Here is a 24,293-nt window from a genome sequence, read left to right on the forward strand (position 1 = left end):
CCGCCCCCACCCCCACCACCACCGACCACTAACACTGTTCCTCTCTCCATAAATGCAACCTGTGCTGTGGTTTACCAGCATTTCTGGTTATGGCTTCACACTCCCAGTATCTGCAGTGCTCTGCTTTACTTTTAGACTAGATTTTTAGATTGCTATAAAAGAATCAATTTGGAAAACTGTAGTCAATAACAGCATCATTTGTTCAGTATTGGGCAACACGGTGGCTCAGTGGTTAGCATTGCTGCCTCACAGCGCCAGGGCCTCGGGTGCCTGTCTGTGTGGAGTTTGCACATTCTCCCCGTGTCTGCGTGGGTTTCCTCCCACAGTCCAAAGATGTGTAGGTGAATTGGCCGTGTTAAATTGCCCGTTAGCCATGGGAAATGCAGGGTTACAGGGAATGGGTAGGGGGTGGGATACTCTTCGAAGGGTTAGTGTGGACTCGACAGGCAGAATGGCCTGCTCCCACACTGTAGGGATACTATGATTAACCCAGTGGCATTCAATAACTCAGCTGCACTATGTCTGTCTGTCTGTCTGCACAGATTTGTTTCTTCTGAAAGAGTTCCCCTCCCTGTCCTCGAGATGCTGATCCTCACCAGGACAGGGAACAAGCAGCATCTATTACTGCTCCAGTGAAGTGAATCACTCGCTGTCAGACCAGACTGAAGCGTCGGAAAGTTCATGTGGTCATCTAGAGAATTACAGCTGATTCTGTCTTCAGCCAGAGCTCATGTCTGTCTGAATGGAGTGACACATTGGTGATCTGAGCGGACAGCCAAGTTGATTTCTCTCCCTCACTATGGGCTGGTGAAGATGAACTTGGAGCAAGTCTAACCCATATTCAGATTGATGATAACCTACAGCAAACCTATCGGGACACATGGCACTGTCTGGGTCTATCTGCTGCAGCGATACCCAGGGCCACTGGGAAATCAGGGCTGCTTCTTTATTCACCTTAACCAAAAGCAAGATACTGTGGAGGCTGGGATTCTGCTATTAACACCTGTTCTGGCTCTCTGCCACTTCTCTACAACCATTACCACTCCCTTTGCCTTCTGTTCTGTGGCATCTACAATTGCTAGTCTCTCTTGCCTTCTAACCTTTCGCTCTGTTCCACCTGCTAGACTCACCTTTCTCTACAGTATAAAACTCATCACTGTTCCGCCTTTTCTCCTGCTCTGAGAGGAGTCACATCAGACTTCAAACATTAACTATTGCTTCTCTCTCTATAAATGCTGTTAAACCTGTCAAGTTTCTCTGGCACTTTCTGATGTTATTCACTTTATTCACTTCCCTGTTTTATTTTTTAAATTTGAGTCGCCTTGATTGGAGGCAAAACAAAATTGGATGAGCCCAAGAGAAAACAGGATAAGTAAATGAATTAGGGAAGGGTGCTCTGAAGAATGGTCCCTTGACTCAGAACCTTAACTCTGCTTTCTCTCCACAGATGCTGCCAGACCTGCTCAGTTTTTCCAGCAATTTCTGATTTTGTTTTGGATTTCCAGCGTCCACAGTTCTTTAGTTTTTTTTTGTTTGGTGTTTATCATGTAACACAGAAGAAAGGAGCAGGAGGCCATTTGGCCCTTTGATCCTGCTCTGCAATTCTTCATGATCAGGGCTGATCGTCCAACTCAATAGCCTAATCCTGCTTTCTCCCCATAACCTTTGATCCCATTCAAATGTGTTGCCTTCTGAGAAGGGCAGGCAGAGCCGGGGTTTCACCAGCAGGATAGCACCTCCAACAGTGCAGCACTTCCTCAGAATTGTACTGAAGGATCAGTTTAAATATTACACTGAGAGAGAGTTGCACAGTAGTGTGTTAAAATTAAGGGTCCAGGGTATATTACATCGAGGGATGTAGAAGACTGAATGGTACAGGTTATGAGAGAGGTTGGATATATATTACAGTTAAACCAGGGGTTATATCAGACAGAGTCACACTGATGAATGCTGCAGCAAACACCAGGATTAAATCTCTCTCTCCGCGATTCCCTCGTCCGTTCCACACTCCCCATTTGCCCCACCACCCCCAGCACCTTTCCCTGCAACCGCAGGAAGTGCTACACCTGCCCCTACACCTCCCCCCTCACCTCCATCCCAGGCCCCAAGAAAACCTTCCACATTAAACAGATGTTCACCTGCACATCCACTAATGTGGTATACTGTATCCGCTGTTCCCGGTGTGGCCTCCTCTACATCGGGGAAACCAAGCGGAGGCTTGGAGACCGCTTTGTGGAACATCCACGCTCAGTTCATGACAAACGACTGCACCTCCCAGTCGCGATCCACTTCAACTCCCCCTCCCATTCCGCAGACGACATGTCCATCCTGGGCCTCCTGCAGTGTCACAACGATGCCACCCGAAGCCTGGAGGAAGAGCACCTCATATTCCGCTTGGGAACCCTGCAGCCCAATGGTCTCAATGTGGACTTCACAAGCTTCAAAATCTCCCCTCCCCCTACCGCATCCCAAAAGCAGCCCAGCTTGTCCCCGCCTCCTTGACCTGTCTGTCTTCCCTCCCACCTACCTGCCCCTCCTGCCCCACTGACCAACCCCCATCCCAACTCCCTACCTACATTCACCTTTACTGGCTTCATCCCCGCCTCCTTGACCTGCCCGTCTTCTCTCCACCTATCTGCTCCTCTATCCACCTTCTATCACCGCCTCCACCTCTCCCTATTTATTTCAGAATCCCCGTCCCCCATTTCTGAAGAAGGGTCCAGACCCAAAACGTCAGCCTTCCTGCTCCTCTGATGCTGCCTGGCCTGCTGTGTTCATCCAGCTCTACACCTTGTTATCTCAGGTTCTCCAGCATCTGCAGTTCCTACTATCCCTGAGGATTAAATCTCCATCTTTCAGCTCAGAGGCTGGAAGGAGGAGCTGCCCAGTTCAGGTGATCTTCAGGCGCCATCTACTGCCAGGTTTGATAACTGCAGCATAAACTACATAGATAAAAAAATCTACTGGGGGTTGTATTACTGCAGGACGAACTGTAGAATTAATATAAAACAAAGAACTGTGGATGCTGGAAATCTGGAACAAAAGCAGAAATTCTGAAGAAGCGACACTGGATTCAAAATGTTAACTTTGCTTTCTCTCCACCGATGCTGCTGAGTTTCTCCAGCAATTTATTTTTTGTAGCATTAATGCAAACTGGCTTTGCTTCATATTGCCTGTAGCTAGTGCAAACAGCCTGAATACAGAGTCACAGCCCATCTGAAGGGGATAGTTTCACTCTACTTTGTTTCAGAGTCAAAGTTGGACCCCTAGACCAGAGTCATACCACAGATTTATGCCAGATTTACTGTTGCTGCCACACTCAACAAGCAATGGAACAAAAATAAAGGGGAGTGGACATTGACAAAAATTTGCAATATGTATTTTCCAATGCAGTGAAATTTAAAACATGACATCAGCTCCCTATCCTGGACTCCATCCCTTATTGCTGTAACCCTAACATTCCCAGAACAATGCCCATGTAATCACCTCTGGTAGAGCAAGTGGGATGCGGGAGCGGGAGGGTGCACGATGTCATGCACATCATCCACCAGGTGAATCATTCTGTCTGAGGTCAGAAAGTGATCATCAACAAGCTATTTGACTACCATAGGAATCACAACTGCATCCACATCCTTGCACTATCCAGCAGGAATTGCTGGACAGTCCTCAGTAGCAGGAATCCTGCTCTGAATGACTCAATGCTACATTGTATGGTGAGATTATGATTTGAGGCAAAACAGTGAATATATTCACTAAACTGCAATGCCAAACTTTTACCTTCATTTTTCTAATTTATACGTGAGATTTTGTACCTAGGCATCTCTGTACCTAGCTTTATAAGGACTCTGGTGCTGATCTTTTAATTTTATTTCTTCAATTTTCTAATAGGTACCTGAGGTTTTGCACCGAGGTATCCTTGTACCTAAGATGGCACTGGAAATGGTGACTTTGTACACTTTTCGCTGTACTCGTGTATCCCTGTACTACAGCACATGTGACAATAAAACCTAATTCTAAATTCTAATTTTAAATTGGTCCTTAGAATGAAAGGGGGGGATTGTCCTGCGATGAAAGGCTGGGTAAATTGAGTCTATACTCTGAGGTTTAGAAGAATGAAAGTTGATCTCATTGAAACACACAAGATTCTGAAGGGGTTCTACAGCTTGGATACTGAGAAATTGTTGATCCCAGCTGCAGAATCTAGAACACAAGGGCACGGTCCCAGGATAAGAGGCTGGTTATTTAGGACTCAGTTGAAGAGGAATTTCTTCATTCGTGGAATTGCGAATCTTTGGACCTCCACCAAAAAGGATTTGTGGACGCTGCAATGGCTGAATATATATTTACAACTATAAGAGGCAGAGTCTGGATCTCTCAGGGAATCACAGGATGTTGGGAAGATCAGAAGACATGGGAACAGAAGTAGGCCATTCAGCCCATTGAGACTGCTCTGCCATTCAATGAGGTCATGGCTGATCCAATAATCTCAATTCCACTTTTCTGCCATTTCCATGTAACCCTTGACTTCCTTGCTGATTAAAAATCTATCTCAGCCCTTAATAAACAGATCGATCTAGTCCCAACAGGCCTCTGTGGTAAAGAATTCCACAGATTCACTATCCTCAGAGAAGAAATTCCTCCTCATCTCTATCTTAAAGAGCATGAATGTGGAGTTGAGGCAGAAGATGAGTATTGAATGTGCGTACCGGGTTCGAGGGGCTGAATAGCCTATTGTGTCTATTTTTCCTGTGCTCTTCTGAAATCAAGGGAGCATCAACCTGGGTGACATTCAATTCACACACATTTTTTACATCCCAGGGGGGTAAAGTGACCGACTGACCGTCGACACGTGCGCGCGCACACACAGACCTGGCATTCTGCTCGGCTTTCTCCCGGTCGTACTTGGCTTGGAGCTGGATCATTTCCCGCACCTTGTCCCGGAGCTGTTCCTCGAGCTGAGCGAGCTGGATCGACTGTTTCTCCAGCGTCACCGTGGAGCTGCTCTCCGACAAATGCAGGTATCCGCTCAGGTTCAGGCATGACGCGTGGATCGTGCGCGAGGATTTCGCCAGATCGTTCCGCAGCTCGGAGAGATCCCTGAGGAAATCTGAGATTGTCTCAAATCGGACAAAAAGAGCCTTCCTGACAGTCCCACTCTTCTGCCCTCTCCCCACTCCACAGAAACAGGCACAGGAGAAACAGTCCCCTTACTGCAGAAGCAAGCACAACCTGCAGCCCTCTTTGTTCTTGTAAATTAAGGTATAACAACCCCCTCATCCCCACACTCTTCTCAGTTACTTCTGGTCATTGGAATCAGGATCTGGTCCTCAGTTGAACTTAAATAGGGTTGTAAAGGTGAATTAATTCTGCCTGTCATTTGCCCTGTCGGTATAGTCCCTGCCCCTGGATATGTGGTCATGTGATCTAGAGGCATCAGTTGCTCACCAATATGTCATGCAGATGGTCATTCTTCAGTTAACCTTGACAGAATGATAGTATGACACAGCACACAAGGCAGTCATTGGGCCCATCATCCTGTGCTGGTTTTCACGGTAGACCTGGCTCTAATTATAATCCTATTCTCATATAGTTTCATCCCCATTTTCATCAAGCACCCAACTAACAAGATCTCTGCTTCAACCATTGACTCCGATCGAAGAGCTCATGGAGTTTGCCCTAACATCATGTCTGCTGTATTCTGTGGCCCAAAACACACAGCAATCTAGGCTAAAACCCTGGACCTCCCTCCCTCACTGCACTCTGGGTGTACCTAGCCCACATGGACTGCAGCAATTCAAGAAGGCAGCTTGCCAACACCTTCTCAAAAGGAAAAACCATTCCCACTGGATTCCATCTTTTGCTGCACCTTAACTTGATTTCCCCACATGGGCTCTGCAACACTGCATACTGTCGTCCGACAAACTCAGTGTTAACCATTCCAATCAGCTTTTAACCAGCTACACTTGTTGGTTCACCACTGTATGTGCAACCAAGGGGAGTTCATGATTAAAGTTCCACACTGTCCTGCTTTGACATCACGCACCACACCGACTATTGAAAGAGTTGGTGGATGGTTACTGGAGACAGGAACACAAACTCTGTCTCTCCTTAAATCCACCACCTTCCTCCACCATAACCAGGACTTTGTAGGGAGTACAGTAATAACAATCTCAATCAAACAGAAGTCAGGCATGAGCAGACCCATTCCCGGAGTGTGCACTGCCCTCTGCCCCCTCTCCCACAGTATTCTCTGTTTAAACTTTGTCGCTGTGTGTCTCACCGCTCACTGGCCGATTTTATCTCACAGAAGTGACGTCTGAAGCCCACAACCTGTCTCCACAGTGTCAACAGGCGATTGTGTTCGTTGCTGAAATACGTGTTAAAGGACTAAAATAAAAAAAGATACAGAAAGATTAAAGCTCAATATTCACTAGCTCAATATTCTAGACTAGCATCAACAAAAAAACAGAGAATTCAGAGTGAGGTAATGGGTATATCAGAAATCAAGAGACTGAGAGGAGAGAGAAATGTCTAAGCCAGAGGGGGTCCAGAAGAGATTTACCAGGATGTTGCCAGGTATGGAAGGTTTGAGTTTAAAGGAAAGGCTGAATAGGCTGGGACATTTTTCAATGGAGCATATGAGGTTGAGAGGTGACCTTATATAGAGGTTTATACAATCATGAGGGGTTTAGATAGGGTTAATGGTGGTTGTCTTTTCCCTAGGATGGGGGATTTCAAGACAAGGGGCACACTTTTAAGGTGACAGGAGAGAGTTTTAAGAAAGACATGAGGGGCAAATTTTCTACACAGAGGATGGTTTGTGCGTGAAATGAACTTCCTGAGGAAGTGGTGAATGCGGGTACAATTACAATGTTTAGAAGACATTTGGATAGGTGCATGAATAGGAAAGGTTTGGATGGATGTGGGCCAGGAGCAGGCAGGTGGGACTAGTTTAATTTGGGATTATCTTTGGCATGGACTGGTTGGACCAATGGGTCTGTTCCCATGCTGCATGACTCTATTACGATACAATGATGAGGATGAGCCATTTCAGACCTTAATACAGTATCAAATGCGCGGTATGTTTGAGAATGTTAGATCGAGCATTACACGGAGAGCTGCAACAGAGAATGTTACACTGAGGTCATGGGATATATCAGAAATCATATATACAAACAGATGAACAAACAGCAGGACTAGGACATTTAATGTTCCACCATTTAATAAGATCACGATTGTTCTGATTGTAATTTCAACTCTAATCTAAAGTCCCACCTTAGCCTGTAACCTTTCATCCACTTGTTCGTCAAGAATCTCTCTCGCTCTGCCGGAAAAATATTCAAAAACTCTGCTTCCACCATCTTTTCAGGAAGTGAGTTCCAAAGACTCACAACCCTCAGAAAAGAAATTGCCTCATCTGTCTTAAATTGGCAGCCCCTTATTTTTAAACAATGCCCTCCCCCGCCGATCTTGATTTACCAATAAGGGGAAACATACTCTCCATACCTAACCTGTCAGGTCACCTCAGGGTCTAAGGCATTTCAATCAAGTCGCCTCTGACCCTTTGAAATTCCAGTGGAGGGTTGTACTGAGGCTCGACGCTTACACTGAGGGTCATAACAGATATTGTTACATTGATGAGGTGCACCAGAATGCATTCTTTTATCTATACGCTCTTTTTCCTAATACTCTGCAGTTTGTCTACTCGCTAACACTCCATTCCCCATCATGTCTCAATGTACCCCATTAGTTAGAATCACACTGTCATAAAGCTTCGGTCTGACTCATTTGCACCGACAAGACATCCCAATCTGACCTAGTCCCATTTTCTAGCATTTGGCCCATATCCCTCTAAACCCTTCTTATTCATATACACATCCAGATGCCTCTTCAATGCTGTAATTGTACCATATTTCACCACTTACTCTGGCAGCTTGTTCCAGACACGCACCACCTTCTGTGTCAAAAAGTTCCCCCTCAGGTCCTTTTAAATCTTTCCCCTCTCACCTTAAACCTATGTCCTCTAGTTTTGGACTCCCCCACACTATCCATGCCCCTCATGATTTTATAAACCTCTATAAGGTCACCCCTCTCCCTCTGACGCTCCAGGGAAAATAGCCCCAGCCTATTCAGCCTCTCCCTATAGCTCAATTCTTCTAGTCCCAGCAACATCCTTGTAAATCTTTTCTGCCCCCTCTCAAGTTTAACAACATCCTTCCTATAGAAGGGCAACTAGAATTGTACACAGTATTCCCAAAGTGGTCTCGCCAATGTCCTGTACAGTTATAACATGACACCCCAACTCCTAAAATCAATCTTATGACCAATGAAGGCAAGCGTGCCAAAAGCCTTCTCCACCACCCTGTCTACCTGCGACTCCACTTTCAAGAAACTATACACCTATACACAAGGTCTCTTAGTTTGGCAACACTCCCCAGGGCCCTGCCATTCACTGTATAAATCCTGCCCTGGTTTGCCTTACTAAAATGCAACACCTCACATTTATCTAAATTAAACTCCATCTGCCACTCCTCAGCCTATCAGCCCATCTGATCAGGGACCCGTTGTACTCTGAGGTAATCTTCTTCACTGTCCACTACACCACCTATTTTGGTGTCACCTGCAAACTTACTAACCATACCTCCTATTTTCACATCCAAATCATTTACATAAATGACAAAAAACAATGGACCTAGCCCCAATCCTTGTGGCACACCACTGATCACAGGCCTCCAGTCTGAAAAACAACCCTCTACTAATGTCCTCTGTCTCCTACCTTCAAGCCAATTTTGTATCCAATTGCTAGCTCCCCCGGATCCCATGTGATCCAACTTTACTAACCAGTTTACCATGTGGACCCTTGTCAAATGCTTTACTGAAGTCCACATAAACAATGTCTACCATTCTGCCTTCATCAATCTTTTTTGTCACCTCTTCAAAAAACACAAACAAGTTAGCAAGACACGATTTCCCACACATAAAGCCATGATGACTATCCCTAATCAGTCCTTGCCTTTTCAAATGCATGTAAATCCTGTCCCTCAGAAACCCCTCCAGCAACTTACCCATCACTGACGTATGGCTCACTGGTCTTTGGTTCCTTGGCTTTTTCTTACAGCCTTTCTTAAATATTGGCACCACATTAGCCATCATCCAGTCTTTCAGCATCTCACTCATAGCTATCTCAGCAAGAGGCCGAATAATCATTTCCCTAGCTTCCCATAAAATTCTGGGAAACACCTGATCAGGTCCCGGGGGATTTATCTACCTTTATACATTTTAAGACCTCCTCTTCTATAATATATACACACGCTGCCATATATCATGCGTCTAACAACAGTCTCTTCTATTACCAATTAATGACCTCTGTAAGTCACTATTCCCATATAATATTCATTGCCTGTACATTGCAGTGGCCAGACTGCATTCAGCAGCATCTACGTCTTACTGAATATGCAGACATATGAGAAAGGATGGTGCGGGCTTGGGTGTAAATGCACTGAGATGTTTTGTACCTCCTCTTCCTGTCTCCATTCCACCTCCTTCTGCTCGAGTTCCTCCCGTGCCTTAGTCCAGTCGGCAGTCAGTTTGCGAATATCCTCACTCAGGGCGAGGTTGGCAGAGTTCGCCTGGTCTAACTGCTCCCGGAGCATGGAGTTCACTTGAGTCAAGCTGGCACTTCTAAAAACGCAAAGGACAGACACGTCAAATCAGACCAGGCTGCTTGTGACTCTAGAAACAGACAAATGGTGGATTCAGGCAACAAATTCTCGGCCTGGACTGTGTCAGTGAGGAATGGCGCAGCGGAGACTTCCAGAGCTCGGGTGTTGGGCTGTGTGGTTAGGCCAAAGCTCAGGCTGACTCTGTGCTCAATGTCAATGGCCTACAATGAACAAGTCAGTCAAAGAGCTCAGGCTGAGTGAACAGTCATAGAAAGTAAAAGGAGAAAATTTACCCAACAAAGCACTAACTAACCATGTGGATTCGAGCAGAAAGAGCAAATATTGGATTGAACTGAATTAGCTTTATTCTCACATGTACTTATATGAATACAGTAAAATGTTTACAAGTTGCCACTTAAGGCGCCATCTTAGGTACAGAGGTACCTAGGCACAGATTCACGAGTATGAGTTCTTAGGAAAAAAAATTAGAAACATAAGGAAATAATAAGTCCAGCATTGTAGACCTTCAAGAGTACAAAATCATAATAATAAATTAGAAAAATAAAGAAATAAAAGTTCAGAATAACAGACCTTCCACAATAATAAAGAAAAGAAATTTTAAAGAAAGAGAATTTAAGACAATTTAAGAATTTAAGTCCACTCAGTCCATTTCACAGCTCTGGGCTCGAGGACTCGACTTTCCATTGGAATCAGAGGCCAGACCCACTAATTTTCTTTCATTGATTGTAAAGAGAAATTCTACCAAAGGTATCAAGCCGAAACATTAATTTTGTTTGCCTTTCCAGATCCACAGAGAATTTTCTATTTTTCCTGCCTTTACTTCAGAGCTCTGCAGGTATTAAGAGGGCCCCTGGTAATGTGTCAATATTTATAAGGCCTCCGTAGGATTGTGACCCTGGGACAGTAGGAATATTTAAACAGGATCCTTAAGATTGTGAGAATATCCATATCACTGGGATTGTGGGAATATACACAAGGTGTTTGGGATTGTGGGAGAGGATACAGGATTGTCTGGAATTGTGGGAATATTTTCACGAGAGCCTGAGATTGGGATAATTATAGAAGACACTGAGGTTGGAGAGAAAAGAGAGAAGAGGCAAAAAGAGAGAGAAAGAACAAGAGAAAAGGAGAGAAAGAGAGGCAGAGAAACAGAAAGACAAATAAAAGAAAGACAGAGAAATAGAGCATGTGTTGGAAACTCTTTGTCTACAGTAGAACATTGGATCAGTTCTGGGAAGGGATTTTGGTTTGGTATATGGTCATAATTCTGTAATAGTTGCAGGTGGAAAAGGATCTTGGCTTTAACACACTCAATCTAGATGGGTGGAGGGCTTGTGTGGAGCTTTTCTCTGACAGTTCTGTGCAGCAAAGTCCTAAATGGGTTTCAACATGAAGGGTTTGGGAATTCGCTACATGTGGGAAATCACCTCCTGCCCACTCCCTGGCTCAGATTCATGTGATTTTCCCCCACTTGCCTCTGCTGTTCTTCCTCCAAGCGGATCAGGGTGTTTTCCAGTTCATTGCTCTGTTCCTCTTCAGACTGCCGCAGTCGTGACTCTGTGAGGTCCAGTTGGCTCTGCAAAGACAATACCGTGGGCTTTAATTAAAACACTTGTGCAGAAACTGTGGGGGATGAACTGCGTTGTTTGTCACACTGTGCGGCAAATGTGTTCAGGGTGGTTTTCTCTGCGTTTCTGCACTTTGCATTTCAGTGTAAACCCCCACCAGAAGAAAATTGCAAGGATACACATCCAACTTTACAAGCTCAACAGTTCGCCTCCTCACAGTCTCATCCAGATCCCAATGGGCATTAGAGTCAGATAGCTGGGGACAACACAAAAAAAATTGCTGAATCCACCAGTATTCCTCTCAGCCCTATGGATATCTGCAATGGAGTCAGATCTTGGAAGCTAATCCTACAAAATGCAGCAAAATCTTAATTTTCACAGCAATGAGATTAGTGCGTACTTGGGGGTGCCAGGTAGGCTTTTAAACTTTCTAACAATCAATGAAACAAAAAAAAAATCAGAATGCCTGCTATTTTTAAGCAATTCAAAATCAGTGTAATCCTTGACGCAATGGCTAGGAAACCATCACCTTCCAGAATGTGAGTTTGCCAAGGGCTTCTGGAAAGAAAGGGGACAGTTCTTGTTGAGGTTCATCTCAAATCACACTTTTCTTTACGAACTAGTCCTGGGGACATACAAGAAGATAAATATCGACATCTGCTGGGATGGGCGCCATCAACTTGGTGAAAGATGTTTGTTGGTCTTGAACTGTGAGGACCAAATGTTGCTGACCGGCACATTACAAGCTCCAGGACTATGTGCTGATGGACAGCACAGGAAAGCTGTTACAGAGGCTCAACGGGGAAAAGATGACTTATATGACCCTCCCAGCTTCCATAGCACATCAAGTGATCTGCAAGGAACCAGTGTAAAACCCCTTGATATGGATGCATCAGAAAACGTTTAATGTGATATAAATGTAAATGCAACATAAATGGAATCAGATATTTGAATGCCGCTTACCACTCTTCAATTCTATTGTAATGAACTTCTACAAATGTTTCATATATAACTTTGGAAAGGAATTAAATTGATCTACATACAAAAAGCCTTTGTGTCAAAGATGGCAGAATGAAAAGTTGATTGAGAAGAATTCAAATCTGCCCCAATTTAATACGGCAGGCAGTGCCCTCCCCAGAGCTCAGGAAACAACATCCACACAGCGGATTAACTCAGATAGGCCCTCATCACCATAGTAACTACATATCTACTCCAAAACAGGCCTGCTTCATGGTGCAAGAGCTGCAGTGTGATAAAACACAACCTCTGGGCACCTTGCATGTTATTTGGGGGTTCAAATGTAAAGGACGAGTTGGAGCAAACTCCCCCCATGGCACTTACAGAGAGTCGGTGCTGTTCCAGCTCTGTGGCTTTCTCAATCAGTTGCTGCTCCACCTCACCACATTTCTTCTTGTACTGAAGGACCTACCATTTGAAGCAGACACAGTCAGTCCCACAATGAACAAGAACCGTTCCATAATGCAAACCCACAATCCACTAGTGGGCAGAACCTCACAAGGACAACATTGACACAGTTGAAGAAAGTTGTTTGGCAGGTCTCAGCTCAACTATCCAAAGGGCTGTACCATCAGGCCCCAGATAGCTTACAACTGTTTCTCAACCTTCAGTCTTAACTATCCTTGGTGTGGCTTGAAGGTATGTCTCTCTGTCAGTGAGCAATGTTACAAGCATGGATTAGAGCAATACACAAGATGGGAAGGGGGAATCTCTGGCTGTAGATAATGTTCAAATATTTGCCTTTCTGATTTCAGTTAAAAAAAATTTGCTCTTTTAATTGATCCGTATGAATACCAGCAACTGGAAGCCACAGGAACTCCATCTCACAACTGTGAAAGCAGGAAGGAAAACTGGTGGAGACAGACAAGAGAAACTCAAGAGACACACATTCAGAAAACCAGAGATAACAAGGTGTAGAGCTGGATGAACACAGCAGGCCAAGCAGCATCAGAGGAGCAGGAAAGCTGACGTTTCAGGCCTAGACCCTTCTCCAGAAATTCTCAGATTCTCCAGCATCTGCAGTTCCTACTATCTCTCATTCAGAAAACCTCATGGTTCATATCCCGGTACCTTGGATTGAAGTTTCTGGACCAGTTGGGCCTGCCGCTGCTGACCCTCCTGGTAGGCCTGAAGCTTGCGTTTATAAGAAGCCTGTTCCTCCTCCAGGCGACGCCGTAGCTCGATGTTCTGCTGCGCTAGGCTCTTGTTTTCCAGACTTTCGCGCTCCCTCTCCCCCGTCTCCAGCTTCAAGGCTTGCTCCAGCTGTGAGGAAAGAGAGAGCGTGAGGGATCAGTCAAGGCTGGGACAAGTACACCTTGGACAGTTTCATTTTCTCCTTACAGTCAGAACCGGTTAACAAGATTGTTTAATGGTCCATTCTATCCCATGGACAAGCAATAAAACATCATCCTCCAGGCGCTGACCCTGAACGGCAGACATTTCCCGGCCGTGCCAAGTCTCTAAGTCTTCCGCTGAGTGCTGGCATGCTGCTTGGGTGACATAGAAATATAGAAAAAAGGAGCAAGAGAAGGCCATTTGGTTCTTCAAGCCTGCTCCACTATTCAATTTGATCATGGCTGATCATCCTGCTCTCTCCCCGGATACTTTGGTCCATTTAGCCCCAAGAACAGTGTCAAATTCCGTCTTTTAGATTCATTGATCCCTACTGTGCAGAAATAGGCCATTCAGTCCACTGAGCCCACAACAGCCCTCTGAAGAGCATCCAAGCCAGACCGAGTACCTCCACCCTGTTCCTGCAGACCCGTATTCACCATGGCTTGTCCACCTAGCCTGCACACCCCTAGACAGTAGGGGGCAATTTAGCACGGCCAATCCACCTAACCTGCACATCTTTGGACTGTGGGAGGAAACCAGAGCACCCGGAGGAAACCAGAGCACCTGGAGTGAATGTGCAACTTCCGCACAGACAGTCACCCAAGAGTGGAACTGAACCTGAGTCCCTGGCGCTCTGAGGCAGCAGTGCTGACCATTGAGCCACCATGTCGCCTGTTCTTGAAAACATTCAATGTCTTGTACTTGATCACTTTCTGTGGCTGAGAATTCCATAGGCTCACCACACTGTGGGTGAAAAAATTTCTCCTCCCATCTCAGTCCTAAATGACCTACCCTGTATCCTTAAACTGTGACCTCAGGTTCTAGACTCCCTGGTCATTGTTCCCTGTATTTACCCTGTCTTGACCTGGATTTTATGGGTTTCTATGAGATCATCCCTCATTCTTCTAAACTGCAGTGATTGTCCCAACTGACTGAGTTTCTCTTCATCAATCCTGCCATCCCAGGAATCAGTCTGGTAAATCTTCTTTGAACTCCCTCCATGGCCAGAACATCCTTCCTCTGATAATGAAACCAAAACTGCACACATTACTCCACACCTGATCTCACTAAGGCCTTGTACAATTTCATCAAGACATCTCCTGCTCCTGTACTCAAATCCTCTCACTATGAGGCCTACACACCCTTTGCCTTCTTCACTGCCTGCTGCACCTGCATGCTTCCTTTCAGTGACTGGTAAACAAGGACACCCAGGTATCACTGCATCTCTCCTTTCCCAATCTATTGCCATTCAGATACTAATCTGTTTTCCTATTTTTTTTCAGCAACGCAGATAACCTCACATTTCTCCACATAATACTTCAATAGCTAAGCATTTACCCGCTCATCCTACTTGTCCAAATTGCACTGAAGCATCTCTGCATCCTCCTCTCAGCTCACCCTACCACCCACCTTTGTGGGGTCTGCAAACCTGAAAATACTACATTAAATTTCCTCAGCTAAATCATTAATATATATTGTGAATAGCTGGGGTCCAAGCACCGATCTTTGCAGTACCCCACTAATCACTGCCTACCACTTGGAAAAAGACTCGCTTATTCCTACTCTTAATTCCCTGTCTGCCATCCTGTTCTCTATCCCCATCACAATCCCCAAAACCAGGCACTTTAAATTTTACATGTTAATGTCAGAGAGGCACCTCCTCTACCGACGCTCACTAGCAGCAATGTGTACTCTCTACAAGATCCTTAGACAGCACCTTCCAAACCCACAACTACTTCCATCCAAAATGCTTGCTAGGCCTTGGGACTGACAACATTGCACCAAGCTTCCCAAATCTGTTGCCTGTCTTGCACAAATACCATAGCAGCTTATTGAGCTCAACAATGAAAAGACTGGGAACAGCCCAGTTAATACTGGTGTTTGCAAGAAAACTTCACAGGAAGACACCAGATAACAGTTGGCAGCACAGGAATAACTGGGAATAATTTGCACTTAGAGAGAGAGCATAAAGAAAAGATATAACAAGGTTGGTTGTGACAGACAGAAAAGGTAACTTGAGCGAGTTTTTTGAGGGAATGATGAAGACGATTGATGAGGGAAAAGCAGTTGATGTTGACTACATGGACTTCAGTAAAGCCTTTGACAAGGTCCCTCATGACGAACTGGTACAAAAAGTGAAGTCACATGTACCGGGGTGAGCTGGCAAGATGGATACAGAACTGGCTTAGTCGTAGGAGACAGAGGGTAGCAGTGGAAGGATGCTTTTCGGAATGGAGGGCTGTGACTAGTGGTGTTCCACAGGATCAGTGCTGGGACCTCTGCTGTTCGTGATCTACATAAATGATATGGAGGAAAATGTAGATGGTCTAATTAGTAAGTGTGCAGATGATACGAAGATTGCAGATAGTGAGGAGGATTGTCAGAGGATACATTAGGATTTACATCAGGAGGAGGCCTGGGCAGAAAAATGGCAAGTAAAGTTTAGTCCAGACAAATGTGAGGTGATGCATTTTGCAAGGTCAAGTACAGGTGGAAATTATACAGTGAATGGTAGAACCCTTAGGAGTACTGACGTGCAGAGGGATCTGGGTATGCAGGTCCACCGATCACTGAAGTGGTAGCGCAGGTAGATAGGTAGTAAAAAAGGCTTATGGCATGTTTGCCTTCATTGGAAGGGGCATTGAGTATAGAGATAAACAAGTTACACTGCATCTTTATAGAACTTTAGTTAGGCCACACCTGGAATATTGTGTACAGTTCTGGTCACCACACTACTAGAGGATGTGGACGCTTTGAAGAGGGTGCAGAAAAGATTTACCAGGATGTTGCCCGTTATGGGGGATTTTAGCTATGAAGAAAGGTTGGATAGACTGGGTTTGTTTTCACTGGAATGCAGGAGGTTGAGGGGCGACCTAACAGAAGTTTATAAGATTGTGAATGGCATGGTTAGAGAGGAAAGTATGAGGCTTTATCCCAAGATGAAGGAGTCAATTACTAGGGGAAACAGGTTCAAGGTGCGAGGGTTGGGGGGGAGGTGAATTTAAAAGAGATGCACGAAGCACGTTTCTCACACAAAGGGTGGCGAGTGCCTGGAACACGCTGCCAGAGGAGGTGGTGGAAGCAGACACAGTAGCAGCATTCAAGAAGCACCTGGACAAATACATGAACAGGAAGGGAATAGAGGGATATGGATCCTGTCTTCTTTTAGTATTGAAGGGCAAAATGTGTTGGCACAGGCTTGGAGGGCCGGAGGGCCTGTTCCTGTGCGATACTGTTCTTTGTTCTTCTTTGTAACAGGGGCAAGGGAGTTAATATTAACACAAAAATAACTTTTAAAACTAAATTAATTGCCAATGTGGTTCACCTCAAGGTTACTTTACAATAGAACTCTTCAAGTTTCATTATAAGTACAGTGCTAGAGTTTTGTGTGCTGGTTGGGACTATGTTACAGAGATTCATTACTGATGGACTCACTCTCCTCATGCGCTGATGTACCAACGCTCACTGACTGACATTTTAATCACTGCTGCACCCATGTTGATAGAATTGGATCTCTCTGCACCTTCACATCTTCAGCCCAACAAACTGAAGTTTCCATAGCAACACCTGGCACATAACTCTTCAGTCCACACACAATTACTTGCCCTCAGACTCTCTTATTCACATTGAGCCTCAGGCTAAATGGCCAATCAGGTTGTGAGGGCTTCAGGCTATTTCCGGGGCAAGCTGGGCCATTCAGAGATATTAGGAATGCTGCAGCCAAGCTCTCATGTGTTTTGAAGCCTCTTGCTTGTCTCCATGGTAACTACTCAGGCATTGTGGAGAATGGGACTGTACCTTTGGGATGGTCTAAACCGAAATTAGGCTGGGGCCAGTATTCTAGCGAGCTGCATAACCAGGAGGTAGGGAAGCTTTTAATCTAAATACCACAGAGAGACAAGGGATTAGATTTGGACAGATGTCATAAAGGTGTGTTGTGCTTCAGTTATACAGGGCATTGGTGAGACCACACCTGGAATACTGTGCACAGCATTGATCTCCTTATTTAAAGAAAAACATAAACATGTTGGAAACAGCAAAGAGATAGACATGTTGTCTCATGAGAAAAGGTTGGACAGACTAGGCTCATATGTACTAAAGTAAAAGGGGAACTTGACTGAAGCACACAGGTCCTGAGGGATCTCGACAGGGTGGATGTGAAATGATGTTTCATCTAGTGGAAGAATCTAGACCTAGGAGTAACTGTTTAAAAATAAGGGGTCACCCATTTAAGACAGATGTGAAAAATGTTTTTTCTTGTCACAGAAGATTGGCAGTCTTCACAATTCCCTGATGGAAGATGGTGGAAGCAAAGAACTTGAATTTTTTAAGGTCGAGATAGACAGATTCTCAACAAGTGAGATGGTGAAATATTATCATGGTGGGCGGGTATGTGGAATGATCGGTTCAGCCATGATCTTATTGAATGGTGAAGCAGGCTTAAGGGCCTACTCCTGCTCTGATTCGTGTCTTTGTACGTTCATACTGAATATATTTAAGGCTGTTAAATTGGAGCTGAATGTCAATCACAGCAGGCTCAAGAGGTCACATATCTACTCCTGCTTCTATTAAATGTTCTTTTGTAGCCCAAAACCATCATAACGTTAAGAAGCAGAAAGCTGCAGTGTGTCCCTTTCTGTACTCACCCCGGCTGTAATTCAATTCCATGGCTTTCCGTGTTCCATGTCTAATTAGAAAACTACCTTCTAGATGCCTGGCCGCATTATGGTTAAACCGTTAAAATACAGCGGTCCGTTAGAAAGTCAAGATCTGTTTTTTTCTCCCCCTCAAATGGTTCAGAAACATCAAAGCCATGAATTCCTGCAGACCGCACTGCGGGAGGTCTCAGAATTATTTTTGCTACCTTATCCCGTCCCTGCAGGCCCAGATGGTTGACTGTCTTATTGCTTTCCTCTCGAAATTTCCATACCAATAGACCCTGCCATTCACTGGAACATCACCAGCCTCCCTGGGAGGATGTTGCCATGGCAACCAAGCAAAGAATTGTGTTGCTCTTGTCGATGTGAAAAAAACAAGGGGAGGGGGGAAGCGGCTGCTGGAGGAACTGGAAGTCAGCTGATTGCTGGGTTGTATTAATAAAACAGGGATCAAGCAAAGGGCTCTAAGCTTTCCTGGCATACAGCCTGAGGGAGGGGATTAGTGGGGATTAACATCCTGGAACTTCTGCCTATGAAGGCTGTGCAAACAGATGGTTAGTGAGCCGAAGAAGAAAATGAACTGGCACAGGAAGGAAAACTAACTGGCTGACGACTCAGATAACGCAGGGAATTCTCATAGCCCTAGACTGCTCTGTGGAAGGCCGGCATAGATGTGATGGCGAGTCTAACCCACACTCTACATTCCCCTTTTCCCACCTCCAACAGCCCCCTTCCTCCTGGACACCACCCCATGGCCTCCTACCCTCCCTCGACCTCTTCATTTCCAACTGCGATCGCGACATCGATCGCCTGAACCTTTCCACCCACTCTCACTAACTCCAACCTCTCCCCCACTCCAACCTCTCCCCCACGGAACGTGCAGCCCTCTGCTTCAACCCTAACCTCACTATCAAACCCGCAGATAAAGGGGGCGCAGTAGTGGTAGGGCACACTGACCTTTATATCCCACCTACCTTCCACAGCCCCAACCCTCCTCTCTCTATTTATTTCTGAGCTCCCATCCACCCGCCATTTCTGAAGAAGGGTCCCAACCCGAAATGTCAACTTTCCTGCTCCTCTGACGCTGCCTGGCCCACTGTGACCCTCCAGCTCCACGCTGTGTTATCACTGAATCCAGCATCGGCAGTTCTTACTATCTCTTTGATGGGGTGAATGACCTCTTTCTGGGCAATAATGACTCTATGGTTAGTTTTTACAAGTGAAATCCAATGCTTTGCTTTTTTCAAACTCAAACCTATCTGTCACTTTTCCAGGTTTTAATTTTTTATTTTCTTTCCACCAGAGTCCACACAGACATCAGCTACCCTCTGGTAGCTAACTATTCTTCATGCCTGTGATCCGACCTTGAAGATATTTGATCGAAACAGACCTTACAGCCAACTCCTTAATCCTGGCCTCATTCACTCAAACAGGCTGGTGATGATATATTCTTAGTATCACTTGTTTTGTCATCCAGAATCCCAGGCTAATGTTCAGGGAACACAAGATTGAACTCCACCGTGATGGATGGTGAAATTTAAAATCAATTTTTAAAAAATATCTGAAATCTGGAATAGCTAGTCAAATAGAGACCGTGTAACCATTGCCAATTGTAAAAACCCATGTGATTCTCCTGTGTCCTTCAGGGAAGGAAATCTGCAATCCTTAACTCTCCATGTGACTCCAGACCCACAGCAACATGGTTGACTCTTAACTCCTCTCTGAAATGGCTGAGAGAGCCAATCAGATCAAGGGCAGTCAGCAACACCCACATTCCCAACAGGAATAAATGAACACAATGCCTGATCTGGTGATCAGGGACAAGAACCACTCTGATTTCCCCTCTTCCTAGCAATCTACTTCACTGAACCAATGATTTGTAGTTGAAGCATAGACCATCACCTTCAAGGAAAAGCTGGATAAATATTTGAAGTAGAGGATAACGAATGGCCCAGTGGTTAGCACTGCAGCCTCACAGCACCAGGGACCTGGGTTCAATTCCACTCTCGGGTGACCATCTCCCCGTGTCTGCATGGGTTAACTCCGGGTGGTCCAGTTTCCTCCCACAGTCCAAAGGGTGCATTGGTTAGATGGGAAATTGCCGTGTCCAGGGATGTGCAGTCTAAGTGGATTAGCCATGGGAAATGCAAGGCCCAGGGATGGGGGGAGGGGGCGTCGGTCTGGGTGAGATGCTCTTTGGAGGATGGGTGTGGACTGGATTGGCTGAACGGCCTGCTCCCACACTGTAGGGATTCTATATCGATGACTTCTCTTACAATTTGTGTTTGTGTTACAGTGGATTGTGACATGCCTCCAAATCTACTGTATCAGCTCTGGAACACCCCACGCGCTCACCGCCAGTCTCTATGGCTCAGTACCCCACAGAACATCGCAGTAACCAATGGAGCCTAATAGGAAACTCGAAAGTGAAACCTAAAACTCAGGCCGATACTGCAGTAGCTTGGAATGGGAGGTGTTGCGTGCATATCACAAGCCAATGCCTTAAATTGAAAGTATTCAGTGATGCTAAAGTTCAGGTCTATACTAAGGCATGTTTGAACATGTCGATGAATTACTCAAAAGGAAAGGCAAGCCCAGGCAGGTCGACTGCTCCTGGGCCACTGCCACCATTCACCTTGTTAATGAAACCTAAGCACATTCTGAACAGACGATGACTCCGCATTAGCGTAAACATGGCTTTCCATCCCTAACAAGGTACTGTGCTAGGTCACGGGGCAACCACCATGAGTGGGAGAACATCTTGCTACCAAGTCTCTTCCACACACATCAGCGTCAACAGAACAAAAACCAGGCTGTAGGGTCAAAACCACATTTCTTAAAGAAAGGAATAATTGAACAATACAACGCCTTTCACCAGCTCAATCCCAAATTATTTTACAATCAATGAAGAATTTTTTTGGGAATGTAGCTGCCATTTCATTGAAGGAAACCTGGCAACCAATTTGCATACAGCAAACCACCACCAGCATTAGTGACTGATCATTTGTTCCCTTAGGTCTTGTGTAAGGAATAAACTGGAGAAGATAGTCCTGCTCTCCTTTGAAATATTGTCATAGGACCTTTTTTATCAATGTGAGGGAACCTTAGTCTAATGTACCAGCCAAAAGGCAGCATCTCCTATATCACAGCACCTTAAATTCAGAATTGTTGAACAGGTATTTTCTGTCTGTCTTCACTGTGGAAGAAAACTTCTCAAAGATACTTAAAAATTGAGAAGAGAAAGGAAGTGGGGAGGAATTTAAAACAATCACCAATACTTTGACAAGGGAGCCTCCGAAATGTCCACCTTCTTCCTCAACCGAGGTTTCCCCAGCTTCATTGTCGACAGGGCCCTCAACCAGGTCCGACCCATCTCCCGCGCTTCCGCCCTCACCCCTTCTCTTCCCTCCTGCAACAGCGATAGGGTTCCCCTTATCCTTACCTACCATCCCACCAGCATCCACATCCAGAAGATCATCAGACGCCATTTCCGCCACCTCCAGCAAGATACCACCATCAGACACATATTCCTCTCCCCTCCCTTGTCTGCCTTCCACAGGGACCGTTCTGTCCGGGACACCCTGGTCCACACTTCCTTCCCCCAACACCTCCCCACAGCCCTACAGCACCTACCCCTGTAAGCAGCGAAGGTGCAACACCTGCCCATTTACCTCCTCCCTCCCCAGTATCCCAGGGCCCAAACATACCTTCCAGGTGAAGCAACACTTCACCTGCACTTCCCAGAATCTAGTCTACTGAAGTCGCTGCTCACGATGTGGTCTCCTCTACATTGGGGGAACGAAGCATAGACTTGGCAACCGCTTTGCAGAACATCTACATTCTACTTGCAAAAAAGACCCTGAACTACCCGTTGCCTGCCACTTCAATGCACCACCCTGCTCCCTGGCCAACACCTCTGTCTCTGGCTTGCTACAGTGTTCCAGTGAAGCCCAACGCAAGCTGGAAGAACAACACCTCATTTTCCGCTTGGGAACCCTGCAGCCCTCCGGACTCAATATTGAGTTCAATAATTTTAGGGCCTAAACTCTCCCCTGTCCCAGCCCCCCACCCCACACACCAGGCTTTGTCACCACATAGCCTGCCACTACACACCCCCTGTTGTTAGTCACTAACAGTCCCCATTAACAACTATTCACCCTCCCAGCCTGATCGTTAGCAACTCCTTTGTCTATCTAACTGTCTTTCTCTCTCTTCGGGCTCTATCCTATCGTTTACTCCCTACCCCACCCCCCTCCCTATTTTCTGCATATAAACTGACGTTTTCCCAGCCACTATCAATTCTGAGGAAGAGTCACCGGACCCGAAATGTTAACTCTGTTTTTTCCTTCACAGATGCTGCCAGACCTGCTGAGCTTTTCCAGCAACTTTGTTTTTGTACCAATACCAGGGATAAGGTCTTGGGAAATTTTTTAGCCCTAAAGGCTAAAGTCCTGAGGACCTGATGCTGACATCTTAGACTCTTAAAAGAAGTGGATGCAAATATAATTTTGATATCGGTCACTGAAAAAGGTTTCCTCATCCAGACTTTGGTTCATGACACCTCCACTTAATCTTGTCCAACCTGTCTCCAGGAGAAAATCTGTTATTTCAGACTGTGTCAACCCTCAGGTGCCCTTGGTTCACCTACCCGCTCACTGATGGCATTGTATTTAATCGCCAGTTCATCGCGCTCAGCTCGGCTCTGAGCCAGGAGGTCCTCCACACGGGATAACTCCTGTTGCAAAATACGATTCTCTTCTTGAAGAGGCAGCATAGATGTCATCTCCAGGGGCAATGCTACAGCGGAGAGAGCCAACATCAAAAGGGTACATAAGATTAATTAGCTAAATCAAACGGGGGAGCAAGAAAAAATGGCATGGGCTATTTCTCACAATTCCTGGAGATGATGGATCCTGAATGCCAGACTGTGTACCTAATGACATCAATGCTTTCTGCAATGCATCATAGTATTCAGCAGAGTAAGGATTACTCATTGTCTGACTGTACAGAGTTACTATTTATTCAGAATGATGTGCAAACACTATGCATCACACAATGTTATGCTTTATGCAGCAGACTAAAAGATCATTTTGTAATTTACTATTTATTTAACAGAGTAAGGATTACTTCCTAATTATCTGTGTTCTGCAGAGCAAGTTTCATTCCAATTCTATGGCTGCAGAAGCACTGTTGGTTATAGTTTAAAAGAATCAGCAGGGAGGTGGTCTTTTATACTGTTGGCTCTTCGTTATCTTTGTCCTTACCTGATACCTCCTCCTCCAGGTTTCTGGTGACAATTTCTCGTATTTTGGCAGAAAGACTGGTCAGAGGAGAACCCTCTGTATCTCCTCGAAATAAAATGTCTTTCCCGTTCTCTGCACTCTGCACCGTGCTCTGTAATGTCTGTCAAACAAATTGAGAAACCTATCAAAGTGTCGTCCCAGACAAACTCAGATGTTAGTCTGTGATTCCAGCCTTCCTGAAAGCTGTGGCTATTCTCAGCACGGAACTGTGGACCTGGGCAAAAATCAAGTTTAATATCCTCCATGCAACTGAGTCCCCAAAGGCAACTAAGCAAATATCAAGCTGTGATGCCCCCATTTACTCAAACTGGTGCAGAACCAGTCTCAATTGGCAAAAAAAAACAAAGGAGACTTCAGGAAAATTTTCTCAGTAAATGGTTAGGATCTGGAGTGCACTACTTGACAGATGTGTAGAGACAGGTTCAGCTGGAGCTTTGAAAAGAGAATTGGATAATTGTCCAAACAGCCAAAGCCACCAGGCTGTCAGGGAAAGGTGAAGGAGTGGGAAGAGTTGTGTTGCTCTTGCAAGGATTCAAAGGGCCAATTAGCCTCCCTCTGCATTGTAACCATTCGGTGATCCTTGGTGTGATACTGAATTATACAGACTCCAGAGTCCTGGTCTGAGCCATGCTAGCAACTCTCAGCTGGACATTGTGAGGACTACTAAGTGGGGTCAATAGACTAGGGCTCCTCTCCCTGGCAGCTACATAGTGCCTTGTCATGGAATGT

The 24,293-nt window shown here is 45.4% G+C and overlaps 1 protein-coding gene across 1 annotated transcript in view; it reads right to left on the reverse strand.

The window, feature by feature from the left end:
- LOC109926942 (rootletin) overlaps positions 1-24,193 on the reverse strand; it is a 77,112-nt gene extending 52,919 nt beyond the window's left edge. The window contains exons 1-9 of the mRNA XM_048614893.1: positions 24,167-24,193; positions 23,526-23,664; positions 22,910-23,058; positions 13,340-13,531; positions 12,593-12,676; positions 11,159-11,259; positions 9,516-9,681; positions 6,281-6,387; positions 4,870-5,097 (exon numbers count right to left, since the gene is read on the reverse strand). Coding sequence (XP_048470850.1) covers positions 4,870-5,097; positions 6,281-6,387; positions 9,516-9,681; positions 11,159-11,259; positions 12,593-12,676; positions 13,340-13,531; positions 22,910-23,058; positions 23,526-23,664; positions 24,167-24,193 — 1,193 coding nt within the window. The remainder of the gene's footprint in view (positions 1-4,869; positions 5,098-6,280; positions 6,388-9,515; positions 9,682-11,158; positions 11,260-12,592; positions 12,677-13,339; positions 13,532-22,909; positions 23,059-23,525; positions 23,665-24,166) is intronic.
- Between the last annotated feature and the right edge of the window lie 100 nt (positions 24,194-24,293).

Source organism: Rhincodon typus, chromosome 31, assembly GCF_021869965.1.
Source record: "Rhincodon typus isolate 14 chromosome 31, sRhiTyp1.1, whole genome shotgun sequence".
Taxonomy (NCBI): Eukaryota; Metazoa; Chordata; class Chondrichthyes; order Orectolobiformes; family Rhincodontidae; genus Rhincodon; species Rhincodon typus.